This window comes from Macaca nemestrina, chromosome 9 (assembly GCF_043159975.1).
Source record: "Macaca nemestrina isolate mMacNem1 chromosome 9, mMacNem.hap1, whole genome shotgun sequence".
NCBI lineage: Eukaryota > Metazoa > Chordata > Mammalia > Primates > Cercopithecidae > Macaca > Macaca nemestrina.
Genome location: NC_092133.1, coordinates 16,821,038 through 16,842,710, shown reverse-complemented (window position 1 = coordinate 16,842,710; position 21,673 = coordinate 16,821,038). Strand labels below are relative to the sequence as shown.

Genomic DNA, 21,673 nt, shown 5'->3' with positions numbered 1-21,673 from the left:
ATGCAAATCTGATTCCTATGTCTTTGTTTTTTATTTGCCTGGTTTTTTGCCTATAGAAGCTTTTAGCCTCTTCTTTTTATTCTGGGGTGCTGAAATTTTACATAAATGCATCTAAGTGGGATTTCCAAAAGTTTTTTTTTAAATATTCATCTTAAGTGCCAAGAAAAAGAAAGGAAGTCCTCTATATTATATGCTATATTTCACTCTATTCTTGACACATTTGTTTTCTGATGGTCATTTCTACAAAAAGAAAATACTGTAACCCACAATAAAATTACATCTTCAAGTTTTACTCTAAAAGTGCAAAACCAGGGCTCAAATCATTTTAAAATGAGCACCTGAAATCTTTAATCATTTATTTCCATGCCAAAATGAATTTCAGTTCTTGAATGCAGTTTTATAACAGCATCAGTGTTTTCTGGCTTTGAAAATTAAAGTTGATTTGTTCTTAAGTAGCTGAAAAGCAGTTATTTATTGAAATATATTGGGGTCAGCTCTAAAACATGACCAAAATCACAGAGTGATCTTCCTAAATATCCCAGTGTAAAGCCATATTTTCTTGCCATTAAGGATATTCTTTGCAAGTAAAGTACAAGAAGATAAGGAGAGAAAAGAATTGGAAAACAGCCTGGAATCCTCAGCAGTGCCTACACTTGTACCTCCAGTACCACCGCCACCACCCCCTCCACCTCCTACCAAAAAAAAGGGGCAAAAGCCAGGTTGGTTGGTGACTTACCATCTTGCAGAGTCCTTAGTAACAAATGTGTGAGGAAGAAAGGCTGAAACTTGGACTGCCTTTCTGAGTGTCTTGGCTACAGAACCAGTTTGGGCTTACAGCCAAAAGCCATCCATCCTATGCCACGTCCTCACTCAAAGATTTTGCCCCCATCCCACTCTCCATTTTTATTTGTAAAATAAAACAGTTTCTCACCCAGAGGTGAGAAATACTTATTATTAAATAAGGTGCATTGAGCAGTGCCAAGTTGGGGGTGGGGTAGGAGGGGATGGCTTGGGAGACCTTTCACCTCCCTTCAAAATTTCCATTAGCTAATCAAAAAGCCACTCCATATCTTAGAGTTTTGATTCCTTTGATATGAACAACCAACATTTTCTCAATCCTATGTAAAATAAACATTTTCTTTACAAAACTTTATTTTAAAGCAAATAATAGAAATGATCACTTCAGTCTGCCCTTGCTGCATGCCCTTCCAACAGATCGCTAACCTCAGCCCCTGCAGTACGGTCATTCTGGAGCTGCTGTTAGTATAATAACAGGGTTTTGTATGTTTGCTGAACTAGAGCATGCTCCTTGAGGGCATGAATCATGTTTATTCCACTTGCCATTGCCCGTATCTAGCATGATGCCAGGCACGAGCCATACACTCAATTAATGTGGGTTTCGTTGAGAAACCAGAACCAGGAAGGGACCAAAGAGACCAGGGAGACAGGGTACCTTATTTCATAGATCCAGATGCTGAGGCCCAGAGAGGTGAAGAGATTTGCCCTGAGACAAAAGAATTATGTTTGAGCAATCTTCCCTTGGAAGGGTGGGATGGCCACTACTGAGTTATAAGTAGAGACCAACATGAATGTTCGTTTAGTGGTTGCTTTTGACTAACAGAACGTGGAACTTAAGGGAAGAAGTGGGAGGACACAGCTATTTGCTAAGCACTCATTAAACGTGAGGTGCTGAAATATCTTTTCTCCACTGGGGACCTGAACCACATCGGCAGCTGTGGAGGAAAGGACAAGAGGAACACTAGAGATATGTATGATGGACTCTGGACCTCACGAGACAGGGAGGCTGAGAACATATTCTAGTGAAAGATGGGTAAGGAATCTCGGTCGATGGTTGGATCTGAAAGGCACTGCTAAAGATCGTAAATGACACAGAACAAGGCATTGATTTGGTGTTGGCGAGAAAGACAGCAGGGTTAGATATATTTATGCAGAGATGTTCAGCAGAAAATTGAGTGTGCAGCAGCTATGGTGAAATATAGAAAAACAAAAGATTTGAAATTTAAAGACAGTTCAAATCCTCTATCTACTTTCTGTTACATGTTGGGCAAGTCTTTTAACCCCTCCAAGCCCCAGTTTACGTATATGTAAATGTAGAATAAAAATATCTACCTCATATGATTGATGAAGGAATTAATGTTAAATGGCCTCAAATGTCTTAGACTGGCAAAATCCATGGCTAATGATTATTTGAGAATCTTAAGCAAAACCAAACAGAAAACTTCTTGGGGGTTGAGGTAGAGCATTTGTTGTTCCCAGCCTCGGCTTTCATCCTTTCTTTTTCCTGGATCTTTCCATCTGTAAGTAAAGCATTTAGAAATACAGTCTTAACTCTCTCAATCTTTCTCCCTCCAGGGAGGAAGGATACTATTACGGAGAAACCTATTGCACCTGCAGAGCCTGTTGAGCCTGTGCTCAGTGGCAGTATGGCCATAGGGGCCGTGTCACTAGCTGTTGCCAAAGCCTGTGCCATGCTGCTTAATAAACCTCTGTACTTAAATATCGCTCTATTGAAGCACAATCAGGTTAGTATCTATGAAGTTCCATTAAAAGGAGCCATGAGTATCTCAATATGGATGAACCCTGTTTCTCATTTTCCCTCATTTTCCCCCTATTTCAGGAACAGCCAATGCTATTTATGCCTTTGCTGATGGTATCGCTGATCAGCTGTGGGAAGTCATCATCTGGGAAGCTAAATTTAATGAAAGAAGTGATTTGTATACCCCATCCTGAATTAACAACCAAACAAGTACCTTACATTATGTCAAATTACCTTTTCTAAAAAAAAAAAAAAAAAACAACTCCATAATTGATGAACTTTTAGTGGAGCTCCCTTGTGACACCAAGGGACAGGGAATTAAAGATAAAACGAGAAAAAATATTTTAGGATATTAGTGAAGTGGGAAGAAAGACCTCAAACCAAAGGGAGCACATGTAGAGCACCTTAGATGTCTGGTTTCATTACAACATTGGCTCACGCTGGTAACTCACAGAGAAGCCATGACTGAGAAACTCTGCAGACCTAGAAAGTGCTGGAAGGTTGTTATTTGGGGGCATCTTTATTTACTCTGCACTGTGCCCTATGGCAGCAGCAAATGAAAGCTAGCACCTCCTAGCAGCCCACTCTGTTAAGTAAGAACTCCAGGACTTGCCTGGGACGTATGAGACTTTTAGTGCATAGGAGTGAAAAAATCTCGTTGCATGTTCACCACTCAGAGGTGTGCGAGGGTCTGTACTGCTCCTCAGTAGCCTGAAAGAGTCAATATGCCTCTTTAAATCTTCATGATGACCAAAGGTTCACGATCTATAGGAGATGCTTTCTAAAAAAGTACGGAAAGCTTTCCCCAAGCCCCCTCCAGCAATAAGTTGAGTGATATTTTATCTTGGTGGAAATCAGTAAAAGAAAAAACAACTTTTTTCATGATAAAGAATTATTTCTTAAAATAGTTATTGCCTTACAGTTTATCAGTTGCAGACGACTAGGATTTATACCTGGCTTATCATCTGTCAGACTGTATTCAGATCCTGGTGTCAGGATCTTTCCTTTAGTTAGTATCTGTTGAGCTGTTTGCATACCAGAGCACGAGGAGAGCCATTCTTTATTGGGTCTTCGTATGCAGATCTCATCATCACAACATGCTTTTCTACTTTTTAAGGGGCAGTAGATTTATATTGATTTAGCCACTTTAATCCAGACTACCTTGGTGATCTGTGACATGTATTGTAGGAAAGTTGTCTAGGTTGGCCTGGCATGGTGGCTCATACCTGTAATCCCAGCACTTTGGGAGGCTGAGACTGGAGGATAGCCTGAGGTCAGGACTTCGAGAACAGCCTGGACAGCATAGCAACACCCCGTCTCTATTAAAAATACAAAAATCAGCCAGGCATGGTGGTGCATGCCTGTCATCCCAGCTACTTGGGAGGTTGAGGCAAGAGAATTGCTTGAACAATTTGGAGTTTGCAGTAAGCCGAGATCACACCACTGTGCTCTAGCCTGGGCAACAGAGTGAGACTCCATCTCAAAAAATAAAATAAAAAATAAAAAAGAAGAAGAAAGTTATCCAGGTTGGTCCAGAGACCATAAAGGAGTCTGAAGTTAACTTGATCCAAGCAACTGAACCAGTCAGTTCTGAAGGGTGAAGAGAGGCTACTGAGGGAGAAGAGTCTCTCATTCACATTCAACCCAGTGAAAACTGGGGCTGAAGATTAACATTTAATCTGCTGATTTTGTAGAGCATATCATCCACTAATCAGGGATTCTACAAATACTGTGAGTTAGAAATAGCCACATGTGTTACACGTTTTTATACTTAAACTTTCTAGTCTGCAACTATGGAAGATCATGGTTGTTCTACTTACAGGGGGTCGAGATGCTTATGGAAATTCGGAAACATATCAACAAAATAATTGAAATGGTATGTAAAGAGATTCTATGGTATCTAGTTACTGACACTTAGACACCTTCTAGCGTCCAACTTGTAGTTCATTTGGAATTAAATCAACTGTGGTTGATATGGAGAATGTATTTATTGGCTTTGGGTTTCCCCCATGAACCAAGTGTATCCATGTCCTCAGTGGCTATTGATCCAGCCTCTAATGGTACTTAACAATCTCATTTCAGTTTCTGGGGCAACTGGCTTTGTGCTAAGATCATCCCTTAGGATTTACTAAGAAAGAAAGGATGTGGCCTCCAGGACATGAGAGGCAGCTTGATGGAATGAAGGCACAGACTCTTGTGCCTGCATTAGGGTCCCCGTGTTGAGCAAACAAGGGCCCCTGGCAGAGCAGCCCTCTTGGGGGCAGTCACAGAGGCAGGTGTATGAGTCACCAGTTGTCCCATCGTGTTCTAAATGGTCAGTGCACAGTGATATGGCAGGGCTGAGGCCAGGAGAGGGACCCAATCCTTGTCTGTGGGGCTTTATACACACACACACACACACACACACACACACGACTTTGATTTTGGAATACTACATTTACAGAAAAGTTGCAAAGATAGTACAGACAGTTCCTGAATACCTCTCACCCAGTTTCCCCCAGTGTTAATGATATATTACATGGTACATTTGTCAAAACTAAGAAACCAAAATGATACACTACTAATAACTACCGACTTGATTCAAATTTCACTGGTTTTTCCACCAGTGTCCTTTTTCTGTTCTAGGATCCATTCCAGGATCCCACATTGCATTTAGCCCGAGGCTTTTAAGCTGCGTGATTAGGAAGCAGTAGGCTGAGGACCCAGTAGGATGGGGCTGGCATACAATAGCAGTGTAACATGGAGGAACTCTGGTTCTAACTCTGTCTCACCAGCACAGAGTGTGACTGCAGGCAGGGGGCACGGGCCCCTCCCCTGCTTCGATGGGGGTTGGCTGGCTGGGGCCCAATCCCTGCAGTTGATCAGAATTGCTTTAAGCAGTTCCAGGCTGGAGCCGGTTCCATGGTGCTTTTCAGGAGGCCAGTTTCTTTTCTGAGTGACCAGCCTGTAGAAACTCAGACTTGGACAAGTTAGCTCTGATGTTGCACTCTGCTTTGCCATTCATAACTCCGTGACCTTGGGCCAATTCCATAGCCTCTCTGTCTCGGGTTCCTCATCTATAAAATGGAGATGATCAGTATCCAAATCATGAGGGTGACTGTGAAGAGTAAACAAGTTTAACCTGAAACACGCTGCATCAGGAGCCAGTGCCACAGGAAGCCATACCTGGTGGGTTGTGTCAGAGCAGGTGAAGGAAACCAGTTTAAACTCTTAGGAAACTCAGGATATCTGAGCATTCTACAATTCATCCTTCTTAATTTCTTTTAAAAGTTTTTCAGCAGGGCATGGTGGCTCAAGCCTGTAATCCCAACAATTTGGGAGGCCAAGGCAGGTGGATCACCTGAGGTGAGGAGTTCGACACCAGTCTGGCCAACATGGTGAAACCCCATCTCTACTAAAAATACAAAACAATTAGCTGGGCATTGCGGCAGGCACCTGTAATCCCAGCTACTCGGGAGGCTGAGGTGGGAGAATCAGTTGAAACCAGGAGGTGGAGGTTGCAGTGAGCTGAGATCGTGCCATTGCACTCCAGCCTAGGCAACAAGAATGAAACTCCATTTAAAAAAAAAAAAAAAAGTTTTTCTTCAATTCTAAAATCTTTCCTGACATTTTGTCTTTTAAATGTTTTATTTACTTTGTGATGACACAAGTAGCTCATGAATGTTCTTGTGAAAATTCAAATACTGATAGAGCTACCCACCCACAACCACCTCCTACAGACTACCACCCTCAGTACAATCCCTTCTCTAAAGATAACTGTCGTTAAAAATTGAGTGTGGCTTTCCAGACTTTTTAAAACAATAAGTAGATAGGCCAGGAGTGGTGGCTCACACCTGTAATCCCAGCACTTTGGGAGGCTGAGGTGGGCAAATCACTTGAGGTCAGGAGTTCAAGACCAGCCTGGCCAACATGGCGAAACCCCATCTCTACTAAATATACAAAAATTAGCTGGGTGTGGTGGTGCACATCTGTAATCCCAGCTACTCGGGAGGCTGAGGCAGGAGAATCACTTGAACCTGGAAGGTGGAAGTTGGAGTGAGCCAAGATCACACCACTGTACTCCAGCCTGGGCAACAGAGTGAGACTCCCTCTCGTCGGGGAGCGGGCGGGTGGGGAAGATAAATGCACAACAGAGAACAGTGTTTAAAATAATACAAAAATTATGCACAAATCATTCTGCAAATTGCTTTACTACTTTGCCCTTTTCATTGAGGTGTTTATCTTTTATTGCTATCTAGGAATTCTTTACATAATAAGGGATTTAATCCTCTCTCTCTCTCTCTATATATATATATATATAATTTTTTTTTTTTTTTGAGATGGAGTCTAGCTCTGTCTCCCAGGCCGTAGTGTAGTGGCGTGATCTCAGCTCACTGCAACCTCTGCTTTCCGGGTTCAAGCGATTCTCCTGCCTCAGCCTCCTGAGTGGCTGGGGTTACAGGCACCCAGCACCATGCCCAGCTAATTTTTTGTATTTTTAGTAGAGATGGGGTTTCACTGTCTTGGGCAGGCTGGTCTCGAACTCCTGACCTTGTGATCCGCCTGCCTTGGCCTCCCAAAATGCTGGAATTACAAGCGTGAGCCACCATGCCCAGCCAATTCTTTATATATGCTAGACCTATTTTCCTGTATCATGTTGCCTGCCTTTAAATTGTATGATATGGAGTCATACCGATTTTTAAAATTTTTTGATGAAGTGAAATGTAGCAATCTGTTCTCTTAAGGCAGTGACTCTCAGCCAGCAATGATTTTGCCCAGGGGACATTTGGCAAGTCTGGAGACATTTTTAGTGGTCTTGGCTTGGAAGGAGGGTTCTGATGGCATTTTGTAAGCAGGGATCAGAGCTGCTACTGAGCGTCCTGCAATCTACAGGGCAGCCCCCACAGCGGGGTAATCCAGCCCCTTGGGGGCTGGATTATATCTTAATGTCTTATTAATTATATCTTAATTATATCTTAATTTCACCTGGCCATTATATCAATAGTGTGATGCAGGGATCACGTTTCTGTTGACTTTCCACGTGGCGTTACATGTTTGGAAGCTGCAGTGGGATTCTTAGTAATAGCTCCAACTAGTTCATTCATGTTTGAAGGAAAAGCAGTAAAGCACTTAGAGAAAGTTCAGTATCAAAAACCATCACTATGCAGTCGAAGTCACAAAGTTTAAGTTGTTAAATAATATGTAGTGTGGTGGAAAGAGCACAATCTTTGAAGCAAACAGATTTGGTTTCTATTTTGGTTCTGCACTTATCAGCTGCCACTTCGTGAGCCTCTTACATATCCTGTCAAAGCATTGGTTTCCTCATCTGTACAGTTTTTAAATGCCTGCCTTGGCCAAGTGTGGTAGCACATGCCTATAATCCCAGCACTTTTGGGAGGCGGAGGTGGAGAGGCCAGGAGTTCAAGGTGTGGTAGCACATGCCTATAATCCCAGCACTTTTGGGAGGCGGAGGTGGAGAGGCCAGGAGTTCAAGACCAGCCTGGCAACATAGCAAGACCTTGTCTCCACAAAAATTAGTCCAGTGTGGTGGCATGCGTCTGTGGTCCCAGCCACCTGGGAGGTGGAGGTGGGAGGACTGCTTGAGCCCAGGAGTTTGAGGCTGCAGTGAGTTCTGATCATGCCACTGCACCCCAGCCTGGGTGACAGAGGGAGATCCTGTCCCATTAAAAAAAAAAAAAAAGCCTGCCTTGTATGGGAGGAACTTCTGAACTGCTGGGCTGCTAATAAAAGGTGCCTATTTATAGCATAGTAATTGAATATAGAAAGATGTTTAATCCTTCCCAGTGATTACAGTGATAACAGAGCATTCCCAACATTACCCCAATTCTTCTATTAAGTCTTAATTTTAATCTATTTTGAGAAAAAAAAATGCTGAAGAAATGATATGTTTTCTCATGCAGGCCCCAACCCAAAGATGTCTGTAGATAACCTTAGCTAAAGCCACGGTCTTAAAACAGGGGATGATAGGAGTGGAACCAGGGTTACTGCAATCACCATGCTTTGTTTTAGTAATAAAATGATAGCTCCTGATGACATCATTTGGCTGGTGGCATTGATTAGCAGATTACATCATGCCAGATTTATTTTTGCAAACTCACTCTCCCTAGGAACTCCCGAGTAGACTAATTCTTACTAATGAAAGATGGTATTTGTTTCAGTTTTTAGCCATTTTTAAATCCACTTAGTCTGAGAACAGCCATTCTAGAATACATTGCATTTTTTTATGATTAAAAAGGCTGCCAGCCTGGGCAACATAGTGAGACCCTGTCTCTACAAAAATATTTACCGGAAAAAAAAAAAAAAATTAGCCAGGCATGGTGGTGCACACTTGTCGCCCAGTTACTTGGGAGCCCGAGGCAGAAGGATTGTTTGAGCTCAGGAGGTCAAGGCTGTAGTGAGACATGATTGTGCCACTGCACTCCAGCCTGTGTGACGGAGTGAGACCGTGTCTTTAAAACAAAAAGGGGTAGGGGTGGGGCTGGAGATTTTAACTTCCATTATTTAACAGCTTATTCTTATTACGGTAGAGAGAAAGATGTTACAGGTTGTTTTTTTCCCTGGCTATTTTTTACCATTGCAAGGCCCTATGCTAGGTGCAAAAGGGGATAAAAACATACTTCCTGTCCTCAGGCAGCTTAAAAGTCTCAATGAGGGAGCATAAAAAACATGAGAAATCCAATAATAATGCACACCAAGACTGTTCTTTAATGTTTGCCATTCTGAATTGGTGCCAGTAATCACTGAGATTGTCCCCTGATCACATCACATGACTTCCCTTTGCCCTTCTGTTCAGGGTCACTGTATGTGCATATACTTGAGTGTGAGCCATACTTATGCTTGACAATCATGCCTCAGCTTACAGAGCCAGTATACGCTGAACACAAAAGTGCATCCTTTAAAAGATTAGATCCTTGCAATAATATGCATCCAATATGCCAAATGTGGGAATGCCTCTTTGGGAATTACCTTTGCTTTTAACCTCATGACACTACACCCACTAGATTCACCAGATTTAATTACCTTTGACTGTTTCAAATCAAAGTCAAAACCACCCTGCAGGAGAAAGTGTTTGCATCCTGAGAATATTCAAAACATTATGTTGGGCCTGTAAAAGCAAATCCCACAGCGGGGTTAAGCCCTAAGGGCAAGGAGGGGACTTTGTATCCTCCTGCAGAAAAAGGGTGCCTGCACACAGCAGAAGTTCATGATATATGTGTGAATAGCACATTATTTATATGCATAGAAATGCATGAATCTGTATACACACCCCATATATGTGACTGGGGACAGAGGGTAAGGATGAACTAAAGGAAACACATTCCTGAATTTCAGAAATAGTTTGTGGCATATCAAGTAGGGAATGGCTGGAATTGTCCCTATGTGCATGAGTGCGTGTGTGTGTGTGGGCGCGCACGCGTGTGAGATTCAGCGTGGCTGGTCAGGTCTCAGAGCAGTAAGCTTTGCTTGCTGCCACAGCCATGCTAAAAATTTCAGGTGATGTATTTTTATCTTCTGCCCCACAGCCCTCTCCTCCAAAAGCAGAGACAAAAAAAGGGCATGATGGAAGCAAAAGAGGTCAAGTAAGTCTATATATTGTTTACCATCCTTCCATATGACACTGTTTATAGATTTCCTGCCCCTTTTTATCTTCCATAGTCACTTTTTGCTCCAAGTCCAGGACTGAGGCAAATGGAAACCATATAGTGATGTTGCTCCAGGCACCCCCAGAGCTGCAGTATCATGCTGCCCCTGCCTTCCAGCAACAGGCTGCCTGGCCATCGCTGGCAGCAGCTGTCTGGCCATCTGGAATCTCACAGGGTTAGGAAGCATTTATGGGAAATAGGGTTACACTGGACCCTATGGGGGAAGTGTTTGGGAAATCGAATCTCTCTTGACAACTAGCTGAAAGGCACACAGGATATTTTACATTTTATTATTAACAAAGAGAAAAAGAAGAAGCACAAAAGATGGCTCTTCCTTCCATCTGGTCCCCCAGACACACTGAAGCATCATTTCTGATGAACCATTGCAGGAACTCCGATTTTGCCAGGAGAATGAGGCGAACAGTCCTCCTTGTCAAAACTGGCCGCGCTGGCTTCAGGAGCCTTGGGAGACCAGCGGAACTTGATCTGTCAGTCACCTTGGTGACTGTGAATGCTCTGATAGATGTATCTATTATAGCCTAAACTTTCAACAATATAAACAGAACAGCCAATAAGAACTTTGAAGAGCATGCACATGGGTGAAGGTTGCTCACATCTGCAGTATTTGATTTGCTCTGTGAGTGAACAATCCTTGCCCCACCTTGATGTTAGGTAGGTGAGAGTCGGCTGAAGTCAAAAGAAGAGGGGCTAGGAAAGAAAGGAGAAGACACGGCAGAGATAAAAAAAATGAAGTTTCTTTTCAGGATTAGAAGAGAGAAATGTGTGAACACATACAGCACTAAGTAAAATACTGTCAACAGTTTGTACATGTTGGAATGAGCACAGCTGTCTAATATTAGGCCTTGCAAGAGGTGGAGATGGTAAACAAGCCACCAGTTCTCAGTGTTGTTCCTTCATTCTAGCAGGTGGTTCTCTGCATGCTGGGAAACTTAGACCAACATCAGCCCTCCCTGTAATCAGCTGTACTACTACTTTTTTTTTTTTTTTTTTTTTTACCGTTAGAAACAGTCTAGAGTATAGATTCCAGAGAGGCAGCCACACAAGAACTAGGGGTATAAACTCTGGTGCTAAACTGCCTGGATTAAAATCTGGTCCAAGTTACTTAACTGTAAAATGGAGATCATAGTAATACCTTCATATGATGTGTAAGGAGTAAATGTATTTTACTTTATGTAATGTGCTTAGAACAGTACCTGGCATTTAGTAAGCACCAAATAAGTGATACTTTCATAGTTCAGAAGGCTCTATAACAAAACTCAATTGATGGACAAAAATTTCCTCAACTATTCCTTTGTTTGCCAAATAAAAGTTTCCTCTCATTGACATTAAAATAGTGCTATCACCAGTCAAAATAGAATACTCATTGCCGGGTTAATGTTTGTCGTTGAGTTTGGCGCAGACACACACACACCTTACCTTAAGCCCTCAGATTCATTGATATTGCTTCAATTTATAATTGCATAGTGGCAATTTATGGCGAGGGCACATCAAGGCTGACTTTGCAATAGCTGTCTTTCCTTGGGGTTATGTGGGTCCTGAAATCATCTTCCACTAAAATCCATCTTCAGTATTGCATCCTCTTAGCGGAAGTCTGCAGTCCTTTTAAAGTGGCCAACGCCTGTAATCCCAGCACTTTGGGAGTGTTGAGCACAAGACTTCAAGACCAGCCTGGGCAACACAGCAAGACCCTGTCCCTATAAAATATAAAAAAATTAGCCAGGTGTGGTGGCATATGCCTCTAGTCTCAGGTTCTCAGGAAGCTGAGAAAGGAGGATGACTTGAGCCTGGGGAAGTCGAGGCTGCAGAGCCACATTCAAGTCACTGCCCTCCAGCCTGGGTGACAGAGCAAGACACTATCCCAAAACAAAATAAATAAATAAAACTTTTCCTGAAGGAGGGTTACGCTTTTAACAGCTGCATTTATCTGGAGGAAAACAGAACATAGGAAAGAGCAGGTTTGGAGGAAAAGGACTGGCAGAGCTAGAGACAGACAGGATGGACATTTACAGGGAGGGCCTGGAGATTCACCAACCGGGTGGTTGTGACTCAGGCTAGCCCCACGTACAAGGAACAGCAGCGTCAATAAAGAGAGAACACAGACACACTGAAGAGAGAAAAGTGTGCTCCCAGGCTAAACTTGGAAACCTCAGAAGAAAATTACTCCCACATACTGCAGGGGAATCATATGCCCTAAGTCATGTGAATCAATCCTAAGTAGGATTGAGAATTAAAGGACTGATCTTTGCAGAGCTGTATCTGATCATAAACCATGCCTATCACAGGAAGCACCAAGAACCTTAATGAGGTGTACTGACATGCATCATTGTCTCTTGATCTTGTAGCAGCAGATCACTGGCAAGATGTCCCATCTTGGTTGTTTAACCATTAACTGTGACACCATAGAACAGCCACTGCTTCTAATACAGGAAATCTGTGCAAACCTGGGGCTAGAACTGGGAACAAATCTGCATCTAGCTATCAACTGTGCTGGACATGAGCTGATGGACTACGTAAGTTTCCACTTCAGAACATTCACTTCCTATTGAGATCCATGATTTTTAAATTAGAACTCAGAGAAAAAGAGCTTATCTGAATATTGTCCAAACAGATCTTATTGTTTTTTATTAATATTGTGTGAAGGATTCTAATATAAACGGAACTGAGAAAATCAAATTAGCTAATGACCACAGAATAACATAACCATAAAAAATTTTAAATAGACAATGTCATTATTATATATAGAAATTCTATAATAAAGATGAGTAAAATGAGTCACTTACATTGCAATCCTGAAAGCTACTGAAAAATAATTTAACAAACTGCATTTGGTTGATAAATGCTGAATTTGTCGAGCCTAAAAAGTGGATGGGTTGTAACTTATGACATGATAGGCCCTTCCAGAATGTAGTTCTTAGAATTTATGCTGTGACTTTTTAAATATAAAAAAATTTCCAAGTTATTGAAGTTTACAAAGAATATGTTGTTGTCCAACTAAACACATCACAGTGTTATCCACAGCCTGGGTTAGGAGGACAGAGCCTTAGTGATATGATGAGACTCCACCTGGGGATCACCCACCTGAAGAGAAAGATTCTAAAAAGAGAGTGGAAAACAGGTTCATTAAAAAACATCCTAGTCGGCTGGGCATGATGGCTCATGCCTGTAATCCCAGCACTTTGGGAGGCTGAGGTCAGGAGTTCAAGACCAGCCTGGCCAACATGGTGAAACCCCGTCTCTACAAAAAAATGCAAAAAATTAGCTGGGTATGGTGGTGGGTTTCTGTAATCCCAGTTACTCGGGAGGCTGAGGCAAAAGAATCACTTGAACCCAGGAGGTGGAGGCTGCAATGAGCCAAGATCGTGCCACTGCACTCCAGCCCAGACAATGAGAGTGAAACTCTGTCTCAAAACAAAACAAAAAAAAACAAGCAACATTCTAGTCTTCACTTCCTCAGGGTAATACAACAGCAATTTACCTTTAAACTTGGGAAACTGGTATGTTAGGAAAGTTATTAGTTTTCTGTCTTACACATATACTTACTGATATAGTTTGGCTGTGTCCCCACACAAATCACATCTTGAATTGTAGCTCCCATAATTCCCATGTGTCATGGGAGGTAACTGAATTATGGGTGCAGGTCTTTCCCATGCTATTCTCATGATAGTGAATAAGTCTCACTACATCTGATGGTTTTATAAAGGGGAGTTCCCCTGTACACACTCTCTCTTGCCTGCTGCCTTGTAAGACATGACTTTGCTCTTCCTTTGCCTTCCACCATGATTGTGCAGCCTCCTCAGCCATGTGGAACTGTAAGTCAATTAAACCTCTTTCCTTTATAAATTACCCAGTCTCAGGTATGTCTTTATTAGCAGCATGAAAACAGACTAACACATTTCCCAATTTCAAATACACAAAAATGCTGAGTCTGCGTTTTATGAAATGCCCAGCATATTGCCAAGCATTTATGGTGACTTGGTGATTTATGTCAAATTCAGGGGACTTGACCAAATAGCATTCTGCTTTAACTGTGATTTTTAACTTTACAAAGAACATTTTGAACACTATATAAGAACCCTCAATTTTGGCTGACTTCTAAAAGTTCTTTTACTTTTCTAAAGAAACTAAGCACATAAAAGAATATTTAAAGTAATTTCCTATTCTTCACATAATGATTGGTTCCTAGACATACCATTAAGAAAAATAATTGCATGTTTTCATCAGCAACGTATACCAGGAACTATGAATATACTGACTGCTAGTGCTAACTAGAATGGGTATTTATTGCTTATATTCAGTAAAATGTATTATTTTGATATCAGATAATTCTTACAATATTGTTAGTTCAAAATCATTCGTGTTTCCTCACTGACAAGATAGGGTTTTTTAAGCTTTGCGTTATCGAAGTTAAAAGTTCTTGCTGCTTTTGAAGATGAAAAAAGTATGAAATCCCTTCAGTTATGGTCTTAAGGAAACTGCTTAATTCCAATGGAATCCATTCTATTAGCAGCAGCAGCAGGAAGGTATTAGCAAACCAAACAGCCACTCTGTTCCATTCCACCTCCCTCCCGGTGCCCAAATATCCCAGGTGCCATCCCTGAACACAGACTTAAAAGGAAGGGTGCTTTGTTTTGCAGAAAGGCTATTCTAGATCCTTCAGCCCTGTTTACTTCTATACTTAATGACTTAGGGGCTTCCCAGACTTCAAATGAATGTTGTACTAGAATTCTACCTTCAGGACAATATTGTTACTACTAGAAGGTACATGCTACCTAAGAAAGAAATGCCTCACATAAATCACATTACTTTTCATACTGGTTGTTAGTGTATCAAAAGCCTAGCCTTGCTTTCAAGCTTTAGAATATTTACGGTAAAGGAAACAAGTTATTCATTCAATGTGAGCTAAAAGATGGTAGGGTCTAGTGAGTGAGCAGGTTAGCACTGCTATTCTGCTTGTTTTGTGAATTTATGTTATTGTCCATCTACCCAGGCAGCCAAATCTGACAGATTATTCCCCTCCTACTCTGTAATTCTTGGTGTTTTGTGTAGGAGGCTCCATCTGAAGTCTGTGGGAAGAACCCTAGAGGGCATCAAAAGGAATGGTGACTTGATTTCCCAGGTTAATATTTAAGATATTTAAAGTAGAATGGACAGATTTCTCAGGTCAGTGTGACCTGAAAAGAACCTGTTTACAACCTCTTATATAAAATGAACAAAAAGGAATCTGAACCACTTCTTTGGGATTTGATGAATTCATTGTTTATCCCTTATTTTAATATTTTCCTGACACATATCAGAGTAAAGGAAAGTATGAAGTGATCATGAGCACATACAAAAATGCAGCGGAGATGGTTGACCTGTATGTGGATCTGATCAACAAGTACCCTTCAATTATTGCCTTAATTGATCCTTTCAGGAAGGAGGTAAGCACCTTACCTTTCATATTTTATAACATACTTTATATGCCATAAGATAGGCAGGACTCACCTTTTATATTTTATAACAAAGCAGAGAATAAAATCTCATTCTTTTGGATCTCTGTCATTCAAAACGTTTTAATTTGGTCTGGGGCTGAGTTGCTTTATTTCAGCATTTATGAGAAAAGGCACTTACTAAGCAAATGAATAGAAAAAACACAATTACCTAGGAGTGTGCCTGTCTGGGGAATGAAACACGCTATTCGCAAGCCCTTCAGGAGTACCTGTATATTTACAAGCAGCCTAACAGATGGAAGCTGCCCCTGCTGTGCAAGCTGGAGCTTCAATAGGTTAATCATATATCATTTTCAGGTGCTCAGGGAAACAGGACTTCTATAAGACCAAATTATTTTTCAACCTAAATCCAGTCACTATATATGCATAAAAGTAACAAAGCCATTTTTTCTTTTGAGACAGGGTCTCACTCTTGTCACCTAGGCTAGAGTGCAGTGGCACGATCTTGGCTCACTGCAACCTCTGTCTCCTGGGCTCAAGTGACTCTCCTGCCTCAGCCTCCCGAGTAGCTGGGACTATAGGCGTGCACCACCGCACCCAGCTAATTTTTGGTATTTTTAGTAGAAACAAGGTTTCGCCGTGTTGCCCAGGCTGGTCTCCAACTCCTGAGCTCAGGCGATCCGCCCACCTTGGCCTCCCAAAGTGCTAGGATTACAGGCATGAGCCACTGTGCCCGGCCTGCAAAGCCATCTTTTTAAAGTGTTTGAGATATTGAGGTTTTATGATCTATTAAAACTCATGCATTTGACAAAGGCTTATGTGACCATCTTTCCTCCAACCAACTTACACTCCAAAATTTAAATTCTTGATTTTATAAATTTGAGAACCATCAGATAGATTGGACAGATATATTGAACAGATATCTTCTTTGACATAACACAACTATTTCGATTTGGAGGACAATATAAATGCTGGTCCTCATGTGGAGTCCCAGGGTCTCAGTCCCATCCTCCCTTTCGCAGCCTCCATTCCACTCCAGCACACACAGAATGCACTGGCTGAGCCTAATCTTAGCTCTTTAACCTTGCCACACCAGCCCTGTGATGACCGTCCTGAGGCTCTGGTCGTACTTTTTTTTTTTTTTTAAGACAGGGTCTTGCTCTGTCACCCAGGCTGGAGTGCAGTGGCCTGATCACAGCTCACTGCAGCCTTGACCTTCCAGGCTCAAGCCATCTTCCCACCTCACCCTCTCAAGTAGCTGGGACTACGAGGCACACCACCACACCCAGCTAGTTTTTGTATTTTTTGTAGAGATGGGGTCTTGCCACATTGTCCAGGCTGGTCTCATACTCCTAGACTCAAGCGATCCTCCTGCCTCAGCCTCCCACAGTGCTGGTAGTACAGACATGAGCCACTGCACCCAGCCTTGACCACAGCTTTTTTCATGTGATAGGATGAACCTATGTGGTCTGTTCTAATGTGGTAAGTTGAAATCTGGTACAAAAGCTAGGATGACTGTGTGTGTGTGTGTGTGTGTGTGTGTGTGTGTGTGTACACACACACACATATGTATGTGTATAATTTTAAAATAAGCATTTCATTTCCTATGATGGTCTCACCAATAAAAATAAGGGTGTTGAGAAGGGACTAGAGCCCTTGCAGGGTTTCTTTTTCCATTTTCTGTTTATCAGAAATATCAGAAAAATCCATCCCGTCAATCTTTAGCAGCAATATAGATGACAGTGGATGGGAATAGCCTGGGTCTGAAGAACTCTAAAATCCACATAAGAAATAGCATTCAGTGTATTAACATTTTATTCACAAAACCTTTAAGCTCAAATGTAATCGCTATTAGTTTCTGTTTCACAAAGCTTCTTAGTTTGTGTGGCTGTGGTCCAGGGATCATTCAGGAACAAAAGTAAAAGAAAATTGTTTTGTGCATCTCAGGGAAAATGTGTGAGTTTGAGTATGTGCTCTATTATTCCTGTTGTTTTGTAATTATGTTCAATGCATTACAATGATCGACTCTTAAATATTTACCCAGGACTCTGAACAGTGGGACAGCATCTATCACGCACTTGGTTCCAGGTGTTACATAATTGCAGGAACTGCATCCAAAAGCATTTCTAAACTTCTAGAGCAAGGAAACATCAGCATCCCCAAATCCAATGGGCTGATCATAAAACACACAAACCAAACTACAATGTCTGACTTGGTGGAAATAACCAATCTGATTGACAGTGAGTAACAGTATACATCTGAAAGACTCGTAATGACTTGGTTATACAAGAAACCAAAAATACACAGCATATCAAGGTTACTAAAAAGCATGGAAGAAATCTTGGAAGAAAAGAAAGTCCAACCATTTGTGAGAGATTTAGTGCTGGAACACAAAATGCAGCTTACTGACTCACTTCACAATGTTCCACTAACAGCCCAAGTCCAAGCTCATCCCCTTTACTGAGGGCTACCAGAGGTACGGCCAAGGCCACTGCCCTATCAGCTTCACAGTGGGGACAGCCTTTCTGCCTGTAACAGGAGGACTCATGGCTGATTTCTTATGAAAGGGCATAGCCTTCAGCACATTTATCAATTTGCTTTAGACTCTGAGCTTGGGCTACAGAAAATCTTTAAATTTACAGAAACCTGGCTGGACGCGGTGGCTCATGCCTGTAATCCCAGCACTTCGGGGAGGCTGGGGCCAGCAGATCACAGAGTCAGGAGATCGAGACCATCCTGGCTAATATGGTGAAACCCTGTCTCTACTAAAAATACAAAAAATTAGCCGGGCGTGGTGGCAGGTGCCTGCAGTCCCAGCTACTCGGGAGGCTGAGGCAGGAGAATGGCGTGAACCCGGGAGGCCGAGCTTGCAGTGAGCCGAGATCGTGCCACTGCCTTCCAGCCTGGGCGACAGAGAGAGACTCTGTCTCAAAAAAATAATAAATAAATAAATAAATAAATAAATTTACAGAAACCCATAGAGGTACCCCAACTCTTACTGCTAAAGAACAGATCTCAAATCCTGAATCAGGCACTGTGGAACGCCTGAGTACCATCTGCACTAGCCAGGCTTCCGGCTACAATGCAGTATTTAAGCTAAAAAAAATAGCTCACCATTAACAAAGCCAAGGCACCAAGCACAGCCAAGGAACAACAGGGGCAGAACATGTGTGGCCCGCATCACGTTACTGCAGTATTGTAAATTTCCTATGTATTGTAAATTTCCTCCTATCATTTACTACCACTTTATGCTCTAGATTCTAGATAAGGAGTCAACATCTTAACAGGGACCACAACTCTTTCTTCCACATAGGCATGGCTCAAGTACATAGTAAGGATGTAGGAATTACTTAATTGAAAATAAACTTAGCTACTTATAATATATCCAGACACCAGTCGGCCATTTTAATTTGCATTACTTGGGGAAGTCTAGGAGGGATCAGAATTTGGAATCAGATCACCCACTGCAGGGAATGGTCTACTTGAGCAGTTTAGAAAACAGGCAACAAGATCAGATTAGAAGCAGTTTTCTGTCAGTATAGAGACCGGAGGCAAGGGTAGGTTCATTACTAACGCGCAGCACAAGGAAGCTTGGCAAGGCAGTGGGGCGTCAGGGAAGCCTCGGGAAGCAGAACCTGAGTCATCAAGTTGGGATTCAGGGACAGGATCCCGGCAATGGGGATCAGGGGACGACAGGTGAAAAGCAGGGCTCCAGTGTTGGTGCATCTGGGATGCCAGAGGAGAGCAGCTTTATTTAAGACCAATGGATCAGGCATTTGCGAACTGGACATAATCCTTACAGCATTCCTGTGAAGTAGACACTATCATTTCTACTTTATTGATAAGAAAACAAGACTTGGAGAGATTAGGTAAGTTTCCCATGACACTATAGTCATCTCACTTGCCCACAACTCTTGACCACGTCAGTGTTTAAACATGCTGTTCCTTTGGACCAGAATGCTTTGCTCTGACATACTTGACTCTGCATCCTTCAGGTCTTGGCTAAAATGAAATGTCTTCAGCCACCCTTGCCTACCCCTATCCCTAACTGGTTCTGTTCTGAGTCTTCCTCCTAGCATCCTATATTTCCTCTTTGTAATACTGACTACAATGACTTGTACAACTATCTAATGACTGGGGTCTCCCACTAGACTACAAACTGAGTTCATAGGCGTCTTGTACACTAATGCAGAGGGCACGAAACAAATACCATGAGTGGGTCGCAGGAACTAGACAGAAAGCTGGTCTCAGAGCTGGAGCAGAACTCAGAGCCAGACTGGCAGCCAGGGGTCTGGGTTGGTGCCAGAGGATGGAAGAAGATGCTCAGGCAGGGCTGGCCTGTGGGTGGTAGATGATAGATAGGAGGCAATGCAAACACTGTCGCGCAGGAAGAGCTCTGGCTGGCACTCTTCACAGACTGGCACATTTCAAAGGGTTTTGAGACCCTCAAATGATTGATTACTACCAACACTACTCTTCTAGTAAATATTCAGAATGGCAGTCCTTTGAATAAAATTCTACACAATGACAGGAGAAAGCCATTATGTAGGCACAACTCCACGTTACTCTTACCATATTTCAGACTCAAAGATGCACATTTTTCTACATTGAACATTTAAAAAATTGAATCGTGTCTTATAGCTGTGGTCTTAGAAATGTGTCCATCTAATTTGAGCATCCCCCTACCCCCTTTTAGTGGTAAAAAATAATAGTACATCTTACAAATCATGTTTTTTTTTTTTTTTTTTTGAGACGGAGTGTCTCTCTATTGCCCAGAGCTGGAGTGCAGTGGTGCAATCTCGGCTCACTGCAAGCTCCGCCTCCCGGGTTCACGCCATTCTCCTGCCTCAGCCTAAGTAGCTGGGACTACAGGTGCCTGCAACCACGCCTGGCTAATTTTTTGTATTTTTAGTAGAGACGGGGTTTCACCGTGTTAGCCAGGATGATCTCGATCTCCTGACCTCATGATCTGCCCGCCTTGGCCTCCCAAAGTGCTGGGATTACAGGCGTGAGCCACCGCACCTGGCCATCATGTATCTTAATTTTAATGAAACACGATATTCATTTAGTATTTACAGCACCTAAGCTACTGAAAGTTGGGGGTAAACAAATAAAAGCAGGGCAATAAAAATGCAAATGTTAGAATCCTAGGTGGGCAAATAATTGACTCTTCACAGGGGAGTTATAAATCTGAGAAATGTTTAATTTTGATCCCAGAGGCCCATATGTATGCTAACTTTCTACACCGTATAAAACTGAAAGAAATTCCTCTTCCAGGTAAGAAGCACATCACAGTCTTTGGAAGTACAGAAGGAGAATCATCTGATGACAGCCTTGTCGATTTGGTAAGTGCTGAATGCTGGTCAACTGCCAAACACTGCTTTTATCACGAATTGGTATTTCAGAGAAATGCAGTCTTTGGTGGAGAAAGTCATGTAACCTTTTATGAAATAGACTTGCTTCTTCCCAGACAGCTACCTTTTGCAAAGAGCTAATCTTTGAACTTTTAAAAAGAACAAAAAATTGAAGTCCAGGGAAAATGATGAGCACACTTAAATGACCGGGGTGTGCACCTGCAATCTTTCCTCCTAAAATGAAGCGAGAAAGGCCAGAATGTTCTTAGATAAAATCAGCATGCCTATGTGACTAGTAAAGTGCCTGATGGATAGTCAGTCACATCATCTGTTTGCCTTTCAGCACTCTCAGCTTGTAGGCCACTGTGCTTATATAAAGATAAAAAACTAATAAGGGAAAAACCAAAACAGCACACCGTGACAGTTTCCTTTCTCCTTAAAGAATTGTTTGTTATTTAGCAAGACATGGCTCCTCCATCTAAAATGAGCTCCCGCCCCCCTCTTTCAGGCTGTTGGGCTTGGTGTCCGGTTTATCAAGTTGGGGGGTCTTTCCCGTGGTGAACGAGTGACTAAATACAACCGCCTTCTCACTATAGAAGAAGAACTTGTCCAGAATGGAACACTGGGTATGCGCTGCTTTCTTGCTTTGTTTTCACTTAGCCATGAATA

At 42.2% G+C, this 21,673-nt stretch overlaps 1 protein-coding gene across 3 annotated transcripts in view; it reads left to right on the top strand.

The window, feature by feature from the left end:
* The window catches only part of LOC105467378 (enolase 4), a 35,693-nt gene that overhangs the window by 8,539 nt on the left and 5,481 nt on the right, over window positions 1–21,673 (top strand). Inside the window, exons 4-13 of one of the 3 annotated variants that reach the window (XM_011716950.3) lie at window positions 571–719; window positions 2,374–2,543; window positions 2,639–2,767; window positions 4,380–4,433; window positions 10,081–10,137; window positions 12,564–12,731; window positions 15,516–15,641; window positions 17,695–17,890; window positions 20,928–20,995; window positions 21,513–21,630. In XM_011716950.3, coding sequence (XP_011715252.2) covers window positions 571–719; window positions 2,374–2,543; window positions 2,639–2,767; window positions 4,380–4,433; window positions 10,081–10,137; window positions 12,564–12,731; window positions 15,516–15,641; window positions 17,695–17,890; window positions 20,928–20,995; window positions 21,513–21,630 — 1,235 coding nt within the window. The remainder of the gene's footprint in view (window positions 1–570; window positions 720–2,373; window positions 2,544–2,638; window positions 2,768–4,379; window positions 4,434–10,080; window positions 10,138–12,563; window positions 12,732–15,515; window positions 15,642–17,694; window positions 17,891–20,927; window positions 20,996–21,512; window positions 21,631–21,673) is intronic. The other 2 variants (XM_011716958.3, XM_011716967.3) reach the window with 2 other exon arrangements.